Source organism: Haliaeetus leucocephalus, unplaced genomic scaffold (genome assembly GCF_000737465.1).
Source record: "Haliaeetus leucocephalus isolate CR32 unplaced genomic scaffold, Haliaeetus_leucocephalus-4.0 Scaffold992, whole genome shotgun sequence".
Taxonomy (NCBI): domain Eukaryota; kingdom Metazoa; phylum Chordata; class Aves; order Accipitriformes; family Accipitridae; genus Haliaeetus; species Haliaeetus leucocephalus.
The window spans coordinates 628,520-642,838 of record NW_010973428.1 but is presented as its reverse complement, the minus strand read 5'-3'; the positions used below and the strand labels follow the sequence as shown (position 1 = coordinate 642,838).

The window sequence follows — 14,319 nt, the reverse complement described above, 5'->3', positions numbered from 1 at the left end:
TGTGTAAGGATACTAGTACTTTCTTCCATTTCTGTTAGCCTCTGGATATCACTGACATTTTTCAAAATGTTGAAATGCACTTATTTCATCTACTGTGTTAAAATTTTCTTTTGATTCATGTGGGAGAATGGTCTGTAGTGATGGTAGTACACAGAAAATAATTACCAGATTTTAAAAAGATAAACATGTTGGAAATTGATGTATCCTTGGGGCAGGGACTATCTCTAATTAAATGTTTATACAATGCCCGATATAATCAAGCCAGGAGCTGGTTGACTGCTATGCATGCCACAGTCCAAATATTTAATAATAATAATAACAACAGTTCTGCAGTCAATTTGATCTTACTTTTGATATTTACAAGTGTTTTCCTAACACACACTGCAGATTTCTGCAATTTGAAGGGCTTCAGGTTCAAATTCTGCAGTCTGTTTGATTCTACCATATCCATCACTTTAGCACTCAAAATCTTGATCCAAATTCTGTCTTTTGCTTTGTGTGCCAAATGGAGGATGGGATGCCCCATGTTTTGAGGGAGGTGGGACAAGTATCCAGCTGATATTCTAGCACACAGATGAAACTGAAGTGCCAGTGATATGTTTAAAGTTTCAGCAAGCACCCCTACAGCACGACTCAGATGTAAGAAAATTTGCCTGACAGGTTCTGTGATGAGCTGTTCTTTGAAAACATTCTATTGGATTCAGTGTGTGTTCAGTTTGCTACACTGATTGGAACGCCTTCTCAGTCATGAGGCATAATTCATACTCTTGACTTTATTAAGGAATTAATCTTTATCAGGACAGTCTTGGCTTCAATTCAAACCAGGGTTGTCTTTGCACAAGACAGAACTCTAAAACAGGAAACTGTGAAAACCTTTGGGAGCCACCATCTGCAGAAAAAAGTTCCTCCTAGGGGTGGTTGGACAGCCATTTCCACTTTATTTGACACTGTCTGCATGCCTAAAAATAAGGTCTCTCATCCTCTAGGACAGCTTCTATAGTCAGGAAGAACTATTCCTGGAAGTGGGTACAATTTGTTGGTTAAGGATTAAGAAGTTGTGATTTCTGTCATTGATTAATTTTTATGTCCCTTAAGTTAATTATTAGGGTTTGTATAAATAATTAATTTTATTCATTATATTCATGTTTGTATGAATTCATTCATACAAATGGACACAAATATTCATTCATGTTTGTATGAATAACTAATAATTATTGTACTGAAAATCACAAGTGTTAATGATAATTTCCATATTAGTTTGGTTAGCTACTGTTTCTGTGTATAGCAATTTAGTCATGAATAAACCTGTATGTTGGAACGCCAGAGCTTCCTCTTTCAGTCACTCCTTTAAGACAATGAATAATGCCTGTTCCTCTGTAAGAGAATCTTTTCCTGCCTGAGATTTGGACCAAATCTTTAAAATTGTATCTGGGGGTCTCTCTTTGCTAAAGCAGCCTTGGAACATCTACCCAAGAAAGCATAATTTGGAACAGCCAACCTCTTCACTGCAACTTAGTAAGAGCATGCTGCACTGATGGACTTTCTGTCCACACATTAATATGCTCAGAGACAATGTGAAATTAGATGTAGCCTGATGATTGCAATAGGGCCTGGCAAATAAGAAGTATGGAATTCAGTCTGTGTTTTCATTTAACAACACTTCTTTAACTTGGAATCACCCTATGATGCACTACAGTACCTTTATACCTGGGGCTCTCTAACTCTGATGTTTAATAGTAGTTTTAGTATGCTGTTCATAAGCCTGCAAAGAGGCACGAAGGGAGTTTACTTACTAGTGGATTTTCAAGAGTTGTCTCTACACATTCACACAGCCAATCTGCCTTGCCCTTGCTGTGGAGCTCTAGCTCTGATTTTTAACACTCCGCAGGCATGCGATAAGAAGAAGCAGCGGGTGGGGCACAGTGCATTTGCTTAAAGAGATGGAAAAACTGACACTGCTCCTGTGTGAGAATACTACTTCATTCCCTATGAAATGGCATTCCTGTGCTCTGACAAAACCTAGTGCCAGAAATACTGAACCCTATTACTTCAGTGTGAAGAGGCAGTTCTTGAAGAAGTCGTTACTAACTCCAAATTTCAGTGTTCTTTACTACAATTTTTTCCAAGTGCTAATACTTACATTATGTTATGTTGAATCACATATTTATATACTTCTGTGGCTATAAAACATGTAGCATTGAATATGAGCTTATCTTTTATAGTTTTTGCTTTCCCAGTGAAATGATGTAAATGTCTATGTAAGTGGGCAGAACACTGGAGAATTAGACCACTATATAATAGCGTACCAAATTTGACAACTGCTTCCAGCTGCACAAATTCAGAGGAGGTTTTATAACTAGAGGGATTTTGCAAGGAAAAAAAAATATATTTCAAGCATGACTCATTTTTAATTACAAAAGAGAATGCGAAGTACTTGCTTTTAGTAAAATTAAAAGAAGAGAGAAACAAAAGGTATTTATGAAATGTCTTAGTGTCATAAGCTTAGAAGCACGACACTGAAAGCTAAGAGAAAAATCTAAGTAGGCGAGACAAAATCTTTTTTTTTTCCTAGAATGTTTGTCTTTTAAAAAAAGCCTACAAGGTTTTTTTGTGGTTTTTTTTCCTATAAACATTTGCTTCATTGTACTGATTCTCAGAATAGTAGGAATTGTTAGTTGAATGAATAAAATGATCGTGAAATTAATGAGTACAAACATACAAACACTAATTGTTGCACTAGAATGTATCTGTTGTCAACCTTTGCAGGTTGTCTTGCAGTTGTACAGTTCCATTGGCCCCAAATGGTACTTACTGAACATTTATTTTTTATTTGTTTGGACCACGCCAGTATTACACAGGCAGCATGAGGGAATAATGAGCTGCATTCTTTGGGTTACTGAAGAGTCAGCACAAATTGGGGGAACAAATAACAATCAGACAAGGCAGTGTTTTATAACATCAGGACTGCAATCCATCTTTGGGATCTTTCAAAGCTGGGCTAATAAAGGCCCACTTACAATCCCCAGCAGAGTACAGTTTAATTAAATTTGTCCATTAGAGGACTCCTCCCCCTCCCTCTACATTTTAGAAATTAATTCTGCTTTCTGCCTGTTGTTCTTTCTGCATCACAGATGCACTGAGCCTTCGTAACCGGCAGGTCATCTGCATCACGCTGAAAGTCCTCCAGCACCTGGTGGTGTCAGCTGACATGGTGGGGGAGGCCTTGGTGCCCTATTATCGGCAAATCCTCCCAGTCCTAAACATCTTTAAGAATATGAACGGTGAGTTATCCTACCAGACACCGGGTCTTTCAACTCCTAAGGTAAAAAGGGGCTTGAGCCAGGGTTAATTAACAACGTAGTTAAGATTTATTACTGTATATAAACTCAAATCCATTTGGAGCTCTAAATAATGTAACACCCCCCCCCCTTACTATTCCCTAAGGATGCACTGAAATTAACAATTTCATTTATTACTCCTTGCACGTACAGTTTATTTAACACAGTACAGAAGCACTGAAGCAGTTCTATAATCTTCCAATAATTAAATTGTAAAGTTTTGTAACAGTCTTTTGAATACATTAATAAATTGCAAAGGTTTTTTCCTCCCTCCAACACATTAGTTCAGTCCAACCTTTTTATTCCATTCTGTGCTCTTCACAAGTAATTCACTGCTACCAGCGGGCTCAGGAAAGAACAAAAATAAAAGTAGCAATCAAACTAATTAATTTGAGGGTCAAGAGAACTCCTTGTTGTTGAAGAATTTCAACTTGCATAACATCTAGCAAAACAGTGAAGTTGAATTTATTCCTGCTCACTTAGCAGGTTTTATTATAGGGAAATTTAGAACTAATTTGTATCTACAGTTGAGTATGTTGTTTTCTTTGTAGTGCAAACCTCTATTGCCAGTTTCAGCCTTTAATAACTGGTGCTGTGCGTACTGTGAGTACTGTGTACTGTGAATGCATTTACATCACAGTCATCAGCTAAAATCAACACGATGTATCTTGTGTTTGCCAAACTAAAATATTTTTCGGTAGTAAATCTTTCTGTACTTATCTGTTCAATTATCTACCAAGTTACTGACTTTAAAGTTTCTGTTATTGACATGCAGCCATAGAGATCAAAAGAAGTTAATTCCTCACAATCTTGCAAAAGAGGTTTTTCATGAAATTCATGGCATTTTAATAGTTATGTACAGGACTGCTTCCTATTGTACTTTCTGTTTGCATTACTACAGAATGTGTTGTATTATACTCACTCTTTAGTGAGTATAAGATTCCCTTCAGATTGAAAAATGCCTATCTGAGACAGACTTGGACAGTCAAATGAGCTTTAGATTTTAGATCCCTCTAAATGCATACATGTCTGTGACTCTGTTTTACTTAGTGAGAAACTTGCAGTAACAGACGAGATTCCACTAACACAACATGGTTCAGATGACAACTGTGGCTTTATAGAAGTTGCGGGATGAAAGGTTATGAATAAAATCCATAGGTTGAACTTCAGTAATTTCAGTAGGTCTCCTTATGAATTAGAAGATTCCCCCTCAATGGATCCAATTTCAGTTTCTGGCACAAAACAAAACTGTAAAAAGAAGGACTCTCATTGATTAATGAATATACAATACATGCTTTTTTCCAAATTTCAGCCTGAAGTAGCCCATAAATTCTCTTGACTAGGCTTTTCTGCAGTGATTTCAGATGAATAATAGAGAAAGCTCATCTGTAACCAGGTACATAGCTTAACAAGGCATTAAAAACATTCTAAATATATCATAAGTTTTGATTGTATTGTGAGCAAAATAAAACACATTTTCAACATATTTGCATGACATCTGTGCTATGTGAATTTGTGCCTATATCAAACTACACTAAATCTTGATATTTGGCATTATAGAACTAAAAAAAACCAAAAAGAAATGAAAGGCAATAGTTCAAAATTAATACATTTTATTAAAGCATTACTTTTTTAGGAATAAAGATATTGAAAGTTCAGTATTACCAGCAATGAAATGGATACTATTTGCAAGGCTTAACATATGAAACTATTCAACTTACTACTTGCATGTGGGTGATAGGGAAAGATTCTTCCTGTGTCTCCCCCTGCCTCAAAAAGCTTATATTTCTTTCCTGCTTCACTGGTGGTTGACAGAAAATATACGCTCCCTTCCTTCTCCTTTGTATCTCCCATATGCTTAATAGGCAACTGAGGTGCAGGTCTTTGCTCCCAGTTATAAGGAAGGTGTAGAGACTGATCCACACTAATTTCTCCACTGCTTGTTCATACAGGTGAGAGATGGGGTGAGTGGAGTGTACAGTCTTCTTGCTTCTTTTATGTATAGCTTGAGAAAGGAGGAACTGTGGTACATCTTCCAGGAGCTGTGGGAATTGCAGTCTATTAAGTCTGACACTGTGGAGTTTTGTCCAGAATTAAGGTATATCTGGAAGGAGCCATGTTTTAGTCCTTGCCACCTCACTAAATCAGTGTCTATCTGCTGAAAGGAACTCTTTCCCAGATGCGGCATCTGTGATACCACTCTCATGCTGAACAAGCTTATTGTTAAAAGAACATTTAAAAAAACAGTATTAATAAGACATTAAGGTCAACTTATCTTAAAGTCCAGTTACCTGGTGACCAGTTCAGAACAAACCAATCAAAGTGATTCTTCATGCAGTGTGTGTGATGTGAAGGTCTGGAACTCCTAACCCCAAATTCTTTGGATACCAAAAGTTTACGTTAGTTCACTGGAGGCCCCAAAATGTCATAAAAAAGAATCTATTGCTTGTTTAGTAAAACACATGGATCACCTCTGGCTCATGGCATTCCTAAACCACAACATGGCAGAAGCTGAGAAAGTAGTAGGTGAAGTACCATAAATTCTTGTCCTACATTCACATTGCCTAGTCATCTCCTTTTGAGAGACACACTTCTGGACTAGACAGGCATTTGCTATTATATAAAACATCCATCCTTATGTTCTTCCTACACTGGTCCCTAGAAGCCTTGCAGAAAATACTCAATTCCCATTGAGTTTAAAAATGTTCTGGAATATAAGTTCCTCAGAAACCTTATTCATACCACATACCTCTGATTTGTCTGAATCGTGATTCACCTCACAATATTAGACAGGCTTATAAATAAAACAGTAAAAAAATTGCATTGGTAATAACTTAAGTTTAGGCTATCAGAAGCAGGTATTTAATAAAACAAATATAGAATGTAGTCTTAGCTTCAGCTTGTCACATGCTTATCTCCTGAGTTGTTCTTCAGCCAACAAAATTGGTAAATCATTATTCAGAGTTCCCAGTGTTACCTGAGCTCAGAACATAACAATAGTTCGAGAAGCTCTCAGTTCTGTGCCACTTAAGTCTAAGCAATTATTTCCAAATTCCCCTCTGTTTCCCAATACTCAGGCTACAGTTTCACAGTCAGCAACAGTGTTGTTTAGTTGCCATTGTCTTCAAGGGACATTTTGTGATAAAAAAGGAGGTAGCCTTGATGGCTCTCCCTATAGGCAGCCATGTAGTGCAGATGACTGTGACTCCCACTGCAGATTTTTACTGGATTAGCCAGGGAGGCTCTGAACTATGTAAATTCTCTTTTCTGGGCTCTGATGTCTTTGGTGCTTAAAGACAACGTCTCCTTGCTCTTATTCAGCCTGCTGGCAAACTGTTCCTTAACCAGCCTCAAGTGTTCCTTTATGCAGAGTTATTAATGCATTCTTTTTCATTGTGTACCGAATCTTGATTATTCATATAAACACAGTTTCTCATGTGATCCTTTCCTTTTGCATTGTACTTGTGACATTTCCACTTTTTTCTACTTCCGCTACCTTCAAATCACCCTGTCATTATTTTGTAAAAATAGCCCTTTTTGTAAATTAGCAGATTCTGATACTGATGTCTTTTCCTATCTTATGATGTCTCCCAAACATGTTTGTCTCTAAAAATGAGTATCTTCATAATGATTATGTTGATAACTGTATAATACCAGGCAAAATGGTAAAGGACTACTGACCTTTTGGAACAGAAGATAATCTAGGTATTTAATTTTAAGGTTTTAGCACCCCTTATAGAAATCTTTATTGAAAGATTTTTGGTCAATACTTCACAAAGTGTCTGTTGGCTTTTTCTGCCTAATGCCTTTTAGTGAAGTACATTTTTCTTGTAGTTTCATATGTCAAAGAAATAATTTTGATTTTGTCTTCTAAATTCTGTGTAATTTTATGGCAGTCCGTGCGAACACACAGTATAAATGGAATTGCTGTTAACCACCAAATTAAGGTATGCCAAATATATTTTATTGTTAGAGTTTGCAGGCCACAAAATAGACATAGTTCAGGTAAGTGATTGGCAGGCATATATTTTGTAATTTGGATCTCTGGAATTACAGAAATGGAGAAGAACATCTATTGGTTGGATATGGGCAAATTCTGCCATTTTCTATCCATTTGTATTTCTTAGGTACATATGACTTTATTATCAGTAATTTTTGTAAATTAAAAAAAGAGAGAGAGTATTGATGACAAATAAAATAAAAGTTTTAATTGTTGAAAACATCTAAAACATGCTCACCCGTCTGAGTCATAAGATACAGGTAAAAATAAATCAATACAACCTAAGTTACAAATGCCAGGGGAAAGATCCAAGCCTCCTAAGATAGTCTGTCTGAAAGCCAGAGGAGAGAACCCAAGGAATTTCTGAAGAGCCTCAGTAGTGAGCAAGGGCCTTTTTGGTGCACAAAGCATATTTGGTGTGTCTGAATTTGTGCCCTGTCTGGAGCTTAAGGCCCTGACTTGCAGCAGACAATTTCTTTCCACTTGGGTTCCCGAGTGCTCTGTTGCAGACCATTAGGACAGAAAAGAGCAAAGTTCTGTTGTGGGTGATGCTACCACTAGTGTCTTTTTGTTGGTGGAGACAGCCAGAGCATCCTCTCCAACTGGCCATGGTGTGCTCTGAAAAAGGGTTGAAGCTCTCTGTTGAAACTGTTAGCCAGAGTCATAAAGCTGGCAGGAGAGCAAGAGAAGGAAACCTGGATTCATCCTGGTGATTGGGGAATACTCCTGAGATGTAGGAGATCTGTGTCTAATCTCTGCAGACTGAGAGGGGACTGGCAGTCTTTAAGCAAGCTCCCCAACATATGGACTATTATGCAAATATGCTACTATATAATATAAAACCCAAAAAGTCATGATAATGCTTATTAAGTCTATTATGAACCCTGTCATGCCACTGTAGTTTTCATTTAAATATGTTAAGTTAATGTACTCTTATGATACTCATTTCAATCTTGTGAAGAGGGAAAGAAAAATATGTATAGACTCCAATGGAAATATTCTTTTTTTGCATCACAAAACCTTTTCTTTTTGGGTGTCTTACTTTCTAAGCTGCCTTTTATAAATCTGTGAGTTGTATCTGAGCTAAATACAATTTAAGAACAAATAGAATAAGTTTGTTCTTTTATGAAAGCAGGCAGAAGATAAAAAGGGAAAAAAAAAAGAAGTCTTCAGAGCCTGCAATATGCTATTAGGATGTATGTATACCAGAATACTGTCTGAACCAGAAACCTGTTTATTAAAAGATTAGACAGATATGAACAGCAAATTTCTGTTGTTTAATTTACCTGACTGGTAAATGAAAATTTCATTGATTTAGTTTAGCAACTATTTTATGCTGTCAGATCTAAGCAGTCTTAACAGCTGTACTACATCAATTCATATACACAAGAATATTTTCATGTCATCAATTTATATTATTCAGTAGTGATCAAGAGCAGCTTAGCAGATAAAATAATGTAGAATAGATGAAAACAAAATATTATTAGGATTTACATGCCTCAGACAGAGAAGTATAGGGTGGCACTGCACTGTGGAAAGTACCTCTCCAGCATGGTAATCTCATCTGTGATTGTTTCAGTCACTGTAAGGCAAATAGTGGTAGCAGGGCAGACTGAAGCCTAAGTGTCTTTTGGTTGCAATAAAAATGCTTTGACACTATCAGTAACTTAAAGCTAACACAAACTTCTGACAGTCTCTACCTATCTAGCCAGTCCTTTGAAATAAATTTGTAGAGATATCACTGAGAATACCTAATGCAGCTGAATTGTAGCATTCAACGAAATGTGAAGCCACAAAGCAGAATTATACTACATGCTTTACAGCACCTGAACTTCACTTGGGAAAAAACATTCCTTTGTCTGAAAGATACTTCACATACTTTAGACAACTCTATTTTACAAAATACGATAGTGCTACATAGACTCTAAAGGAAGGAGCAGAACATAAGTGTTTAATTGCAGAAACAAGAGACTGCCTACAGGTAAAAGTGTTTCCTGTACTGGAGCTGCAGTATTTTCAGAACTGCTTGTGTATTCCAGAAGCAGCAATGCTCCTCAGAGTGGTTCATGGTTATTAGTAAGAAGCAGCAATTATCCTTTAGTGTGATTGAATATGCTCTAAAGAAAATCTCTTGCCCAGAACATTTCAACTGTTTGCTTCTTCTGCTGGGAAATCCAAAAGTGCTTTCAAAAAGAATGCCAATCCTGTTCTAAAATACTTCACAGTTTGCCAATTCTGTGTTCAGAAATCATGTTTCAGATTTTTTAAAAAATGGATAGCTTGAACATCAACTTTTACAAAGTAAAGTAATGTATTTGAGGTTCTCTTCATTTCTCCTCTGAACTTTGAGAGTTCAGATTATTCTCAGGCAACTTTTCTCAGGGTTCCCCTACTACTAAGAAGATTGGATGCTTTATCTTTTCTTCCTTTTTTTTAAACAGAATATGGAGATTCCCCCAAAATTAATTGATTCATGGTTAAGATTTGAATAAAAAACACCTAATGCCATAACATTATTGATAAAATAAGGCATGTTAGTATACTAGTCATATCAGAGCAGTAGTATAAGCTGTGTACTAAATCCAGTTTTCAAATTGTTCTTATGCTTCATTGTGATAGTTATTCTTCATATTCCTATGCATGTTTTGCAAACTTTTTCATTACTTCCAAGCTTTCTTTGAATTCCATTTGCTGAAATCATTTATGATTTCTGAAATGTAAAAACTAAGATTCTGACATGGCTTTAAGGATACACACTTCAAAGGAATAAGACCACCATGACAACACAGAACTGAGTGAACAAATTAGTTTTGATACATTTTCTGTTTTTTTCGATATACACCTTCAGCACAAGAGGACTCAGAATGTTCTGATTCCTCACAATTTAATAAAAAATATTGTGGTTTTCCCAAAAAGGAGTCTCTTGTCCCAGTAAATCGCCTTTTTAAGCAGGTAAGATTAAATTGATTGCACTCAAAAAAGTTATTATACTGGTGAGAAGCAAAATATATTTTTGTCATTCCCAACTGTAATTAATGATATTATTTCAACAGGCTTCCTATGAATTATAGTTCTGAGAATATTTATTTATTTATTTATTTAACAAAGAACATGATGTTTTAAGAACATAAAAACATTCTTCTTTTATGAGAACAGCTGATGGTCTTTTAAAAGGTATCCAAAAATGTCTTGGTTTTTTGTCAAAAATCTCATCTTGAAAGCAAAACTTTCCCAAAATAATGCTTCATATAATAATTGAATATGGACTACCAGGAAAGTGATCTTCACCAGTTAACAGCTGTTGTCTCATATATTTTGTTGCACATTGGCCAATCCCAACTTGTTTCAATGACCATTCTTGCATATGGAGTTACAAAAAACCCACTGGAACTCTGAAGTAAGGAAATTAGAAGTTGCCAAGACCTACCTGTATCAGAGCATTTGTTGCTTTAGTATCTTTAGTACAAAGCATGTGATTTTAAGCTGATGATACAGTAAACTTTTAATGTATAATCAAAATCCTGTCAGGTACTTTATAACACATTTAGAGAATTATCACACTTACATCATAATTGCTGGGTAATTTCTAATTACTATCTAATTTCTTAGTTGAAAATACAGCATCAGTCTGTGTAAAATAAAACTGACTCAGCAGTGATTAAATTGATGTTATTAACACTTAGCACTTACTTTTAATGTGTTAATAGCCTAATTAATTCAGCATCTTGAATTCTTGATAAAAGAAAAATGAAAATCTTCCCATGTCAGAAGGTGTACATTGCATCTGATATTTTGTTTTTCCTTTTTCAGTTTTTAATTTTTTGAGTATATTGACCCAAGGAAAGGAGGGCTGTCTGTTGAATGACACACAGAGGTGAGAGTTAGGACTTGTGAATTCACAGGAAATTCATGGACTAGTAAAATAGTGGAAACGTTAAATTCTTCCTATGCTTCAGTGTAAACATCTGTAAAATGGGCATAAGCTCCAAGGGCTTGTAGGCCTCAGTCAAATTTTGTCTGTCAATTAATCAGAACTTTTACAAAGTTCCAGGAGTATGGGTATATATGTCAGTGAAACATCTTTTTCATCAAGTTAAGAGTTCGTATCATGCTTTGCTTTAATAATTCTGTGGGATTTGTGTTCCTATGGAAAATAATTGCCTTTGGAAATCCCATGTTTGAGGAAGATTTGGACGTTCAGGACTGGACTTACGCAGAATCACAATAGTATCTGTAAGTCCGCCTATTCTGCATACTTATACCTGTCTTAATATCAGCAGGTAAGTATCTGGTCTGTAAATGAGACAAGGAGGTGCTTAAGTTACCTGAGAAGCCCATCTTGTAGGCATGCTTTGAGCAAATCTAATGCATAGCTGCAACATTAACATTAAAACACAGCAGGCATAGTAATTTTAATTTATTTTGCTTACAGCTTTATTTCTGGCTTGTTTGGTGTTGGGTTGGCCAAGAAGGCCAATGGCATCCTGGCCTGTATCAGAAATAGTGTGGCCAGCAGGAGCAGGAAAGTGATAGTTCCCCTGTATTCGGCACCGGTGAGGCCACACCTCGAGTACTGTGTTCAGTTTTGGGCCCCTCACTACAGGAAAGACATTGAGGTGCTGGAGCGTGTCCAGAGAAGGGCAACCAAGTTGGTGAGGCGCCTGGAGCACAAGGCTTATGAGGAGCAGCTGAGGGAACTGGAACTGTTTAGTCTGGAGAAAAAGGAGGCTGAGGGGAGACCTTATCGCTCTCTACAACTACCTGAAAGGAGGTTGTAGTGAGGTGGGTACTGGTCTCTTCTATCAAGTAACTAGTGATAGGACAAGAGGAAATGGCCTTAAGTTGCGCCAGGGGAGGTTTAGATTGGATATTAGGAAAAATTTCTTTACTGAAAGGGTTGTCAGGTATTGGAACAGGCTGCCCATGGAAGTGGTTGAGTCACCATCCCTGGAGGTATTTAAAAGACGTGTAGATGTGGTGCTTAGGGACATGGCTTAGTGGTGGACTTGGTAGTGTTAGATTAACGGTTGGACTCAATGATCTTAAAGGTCTTTTCCAACCTAAATGTTTCTTTGATTCTATGGGTTGGGGTTTTTTAAATAAAATGCATGTACAACTGCGTGAGCTGGAACTAGAACCCACAGTTCTTAACTGCTGTTTGACTGTGTAACTGCTAGGCACAGACTCTTGCTTCACCTATAATTTCTTCTTTTGGAGGAGTTCTGGATTCTTTGCCGAATGTAACTAAGCTACAGCATGAAGGATGGTGCAGACTGGCATAGATTTAGCTAGTAAAGTAGTACCCATACAATCAGCACATGCCCCACTTTGGTGGGATTACATCACCATAGGTTCACAATTCCCCAGCTGCCCTGGGAATATCAGAACCGCACCTTCTCTTCTGCAATTCTGATTAAAGCCCCCTAAGCTGTGGAGGAGGAGAATTTCAGATGTGCATCTGCACTTGTCATTTTCAATTAATTTGCTGTAGGTAGCACCCTATGGACTCCTTTGTCCCCCTTCTAAGGCTCCTGATTCAATTTGCAAAGAGCTGAGACACCCACGTTTCCTCTCTAGGCATTGAGGCTTTTAAGGCTTTCTTTGCATCTGCCCCTTACAAGTAATCTAGATTGTTAAAAATTTGACTGCTACCCTTCCAGTTAGGAGTTATTCCTTTCTTCTTGGTAATTCATTTCTACGTTTTTCACATAGTTAGTTTGCATATAGTGGGACTGAGAAGTGATTTCTTCAGTTGGACTGGCACTGCCTGCTTCACTTAGAACTACTTTCAGAGCACACATTAAATAATTCTGAGAAAATATTTGTTTTCTGCATAATTCTTCTCTTTTTATGATTGTTTGCAAACAAATGTGCTTAAGTTTGAGGGGACATATGGTTTCAACTTGTCACATTTATTAAGGTAGCATATTTTTTTATTTTAAATATACATCTGAAATATGTGTTCATTTAATAATTCTAAGTGGATTATGTTTGTTTATTGCAGTAATTTTTAATTTGTGTGCTCAATTAGAATTTCTGTTCTGAGACTATTTCTGTGAAAGTCAGTGTGAAGTTGCCAAAATCACAGAAACTGGCTCTACACCTGGCTTTCTGTTTTTACATCAAACAAAAAAAAAACAGGTAATGAGGAGAGAGGAGCTTGGGAGAGAGATGGAACTCCTTGTCTGGATGACAGTTTTCCTTGTGGCATCTCTCCCTTGCCCTCAAGGAAAACAGATTAAAGCCCCATGTAATGGAATGATACCGGTGGGAGGATAAATATTGCACTGTGATTAAACCACCCAAATACTCAGGTGATTAAAGTGCTTCAGGTCCTTAGTTATTATTCTGTTATATCATTTCATCTCATTTCAAGACATTGCTTTTTTCATAGTTTTTGAAGAACACTCTAGGCAACAAAGTTGATTTTGTGTCTCATAGCTTTGGACTATTGATTCCTTTTTCTATATTGCACATCCATCATCCTCCTTTTTAGACACAGCAACAAAAATATGTATTCTCGTTATAATATCATCTGGCCATCCCGATGCTGATGCAATTAACACATGAAAATCTCAGCTTCTTTGACAGGACTGTACTAGCTGTGAGGTACCCTTTTGACTTTTCTTATTTGAGAATTGGGTGAACTGGATTAGACATTTATAATTAGAGTATTCAAATAGTAGTGTCTGCATCTAATCTGGAAAATTCTGTTTCAGCTAGGAGTTATTGTTGGGGGTGTGGTGTGGGGGTGGAACAAAAACAAAACCCACACAATGTTCAACAAGAAAAACCAACCCACCCCATAACACCTGCTTTTATATTAAGACTTTCTGCTTATACATCACATGAGGTTGCCTGTTATTTTCTTTTTGAAAGCTAAATTAAGCATTCAGGAAAATGTAAGAAATGCCAAAGCTAACATTCAACTCTAGCCCTTCTTGCTTCATTTTATGGATTACGATACAGTTTCTAATCAAG

General features: G+C 36.7%; 1 protein-coding gene across 2 annotated transcripts in view; it reads left to right on the top strand.

Moving 5' to 3' along the window:
• The window catches only part of PACRG (PARK2 co-regulated), a 256,042-nt gene that overhangs the window by 149,591 nt on the left and 92,132 nt on the right, over nt 1–14,319 (top strand). For both annotated transcript variants that reach the window (XM_010584479.1, XM_010584478.1), the window contains one exon: nt 3,132–3,281. In XM_010584479.1, the coding sequence (XP_010582781.1) occupies nt 3,132–3,281 (150 nt within the window). The remainder of the gene's footprint in view (nt 1–3,131; nt 3,282–14,319) is intronic.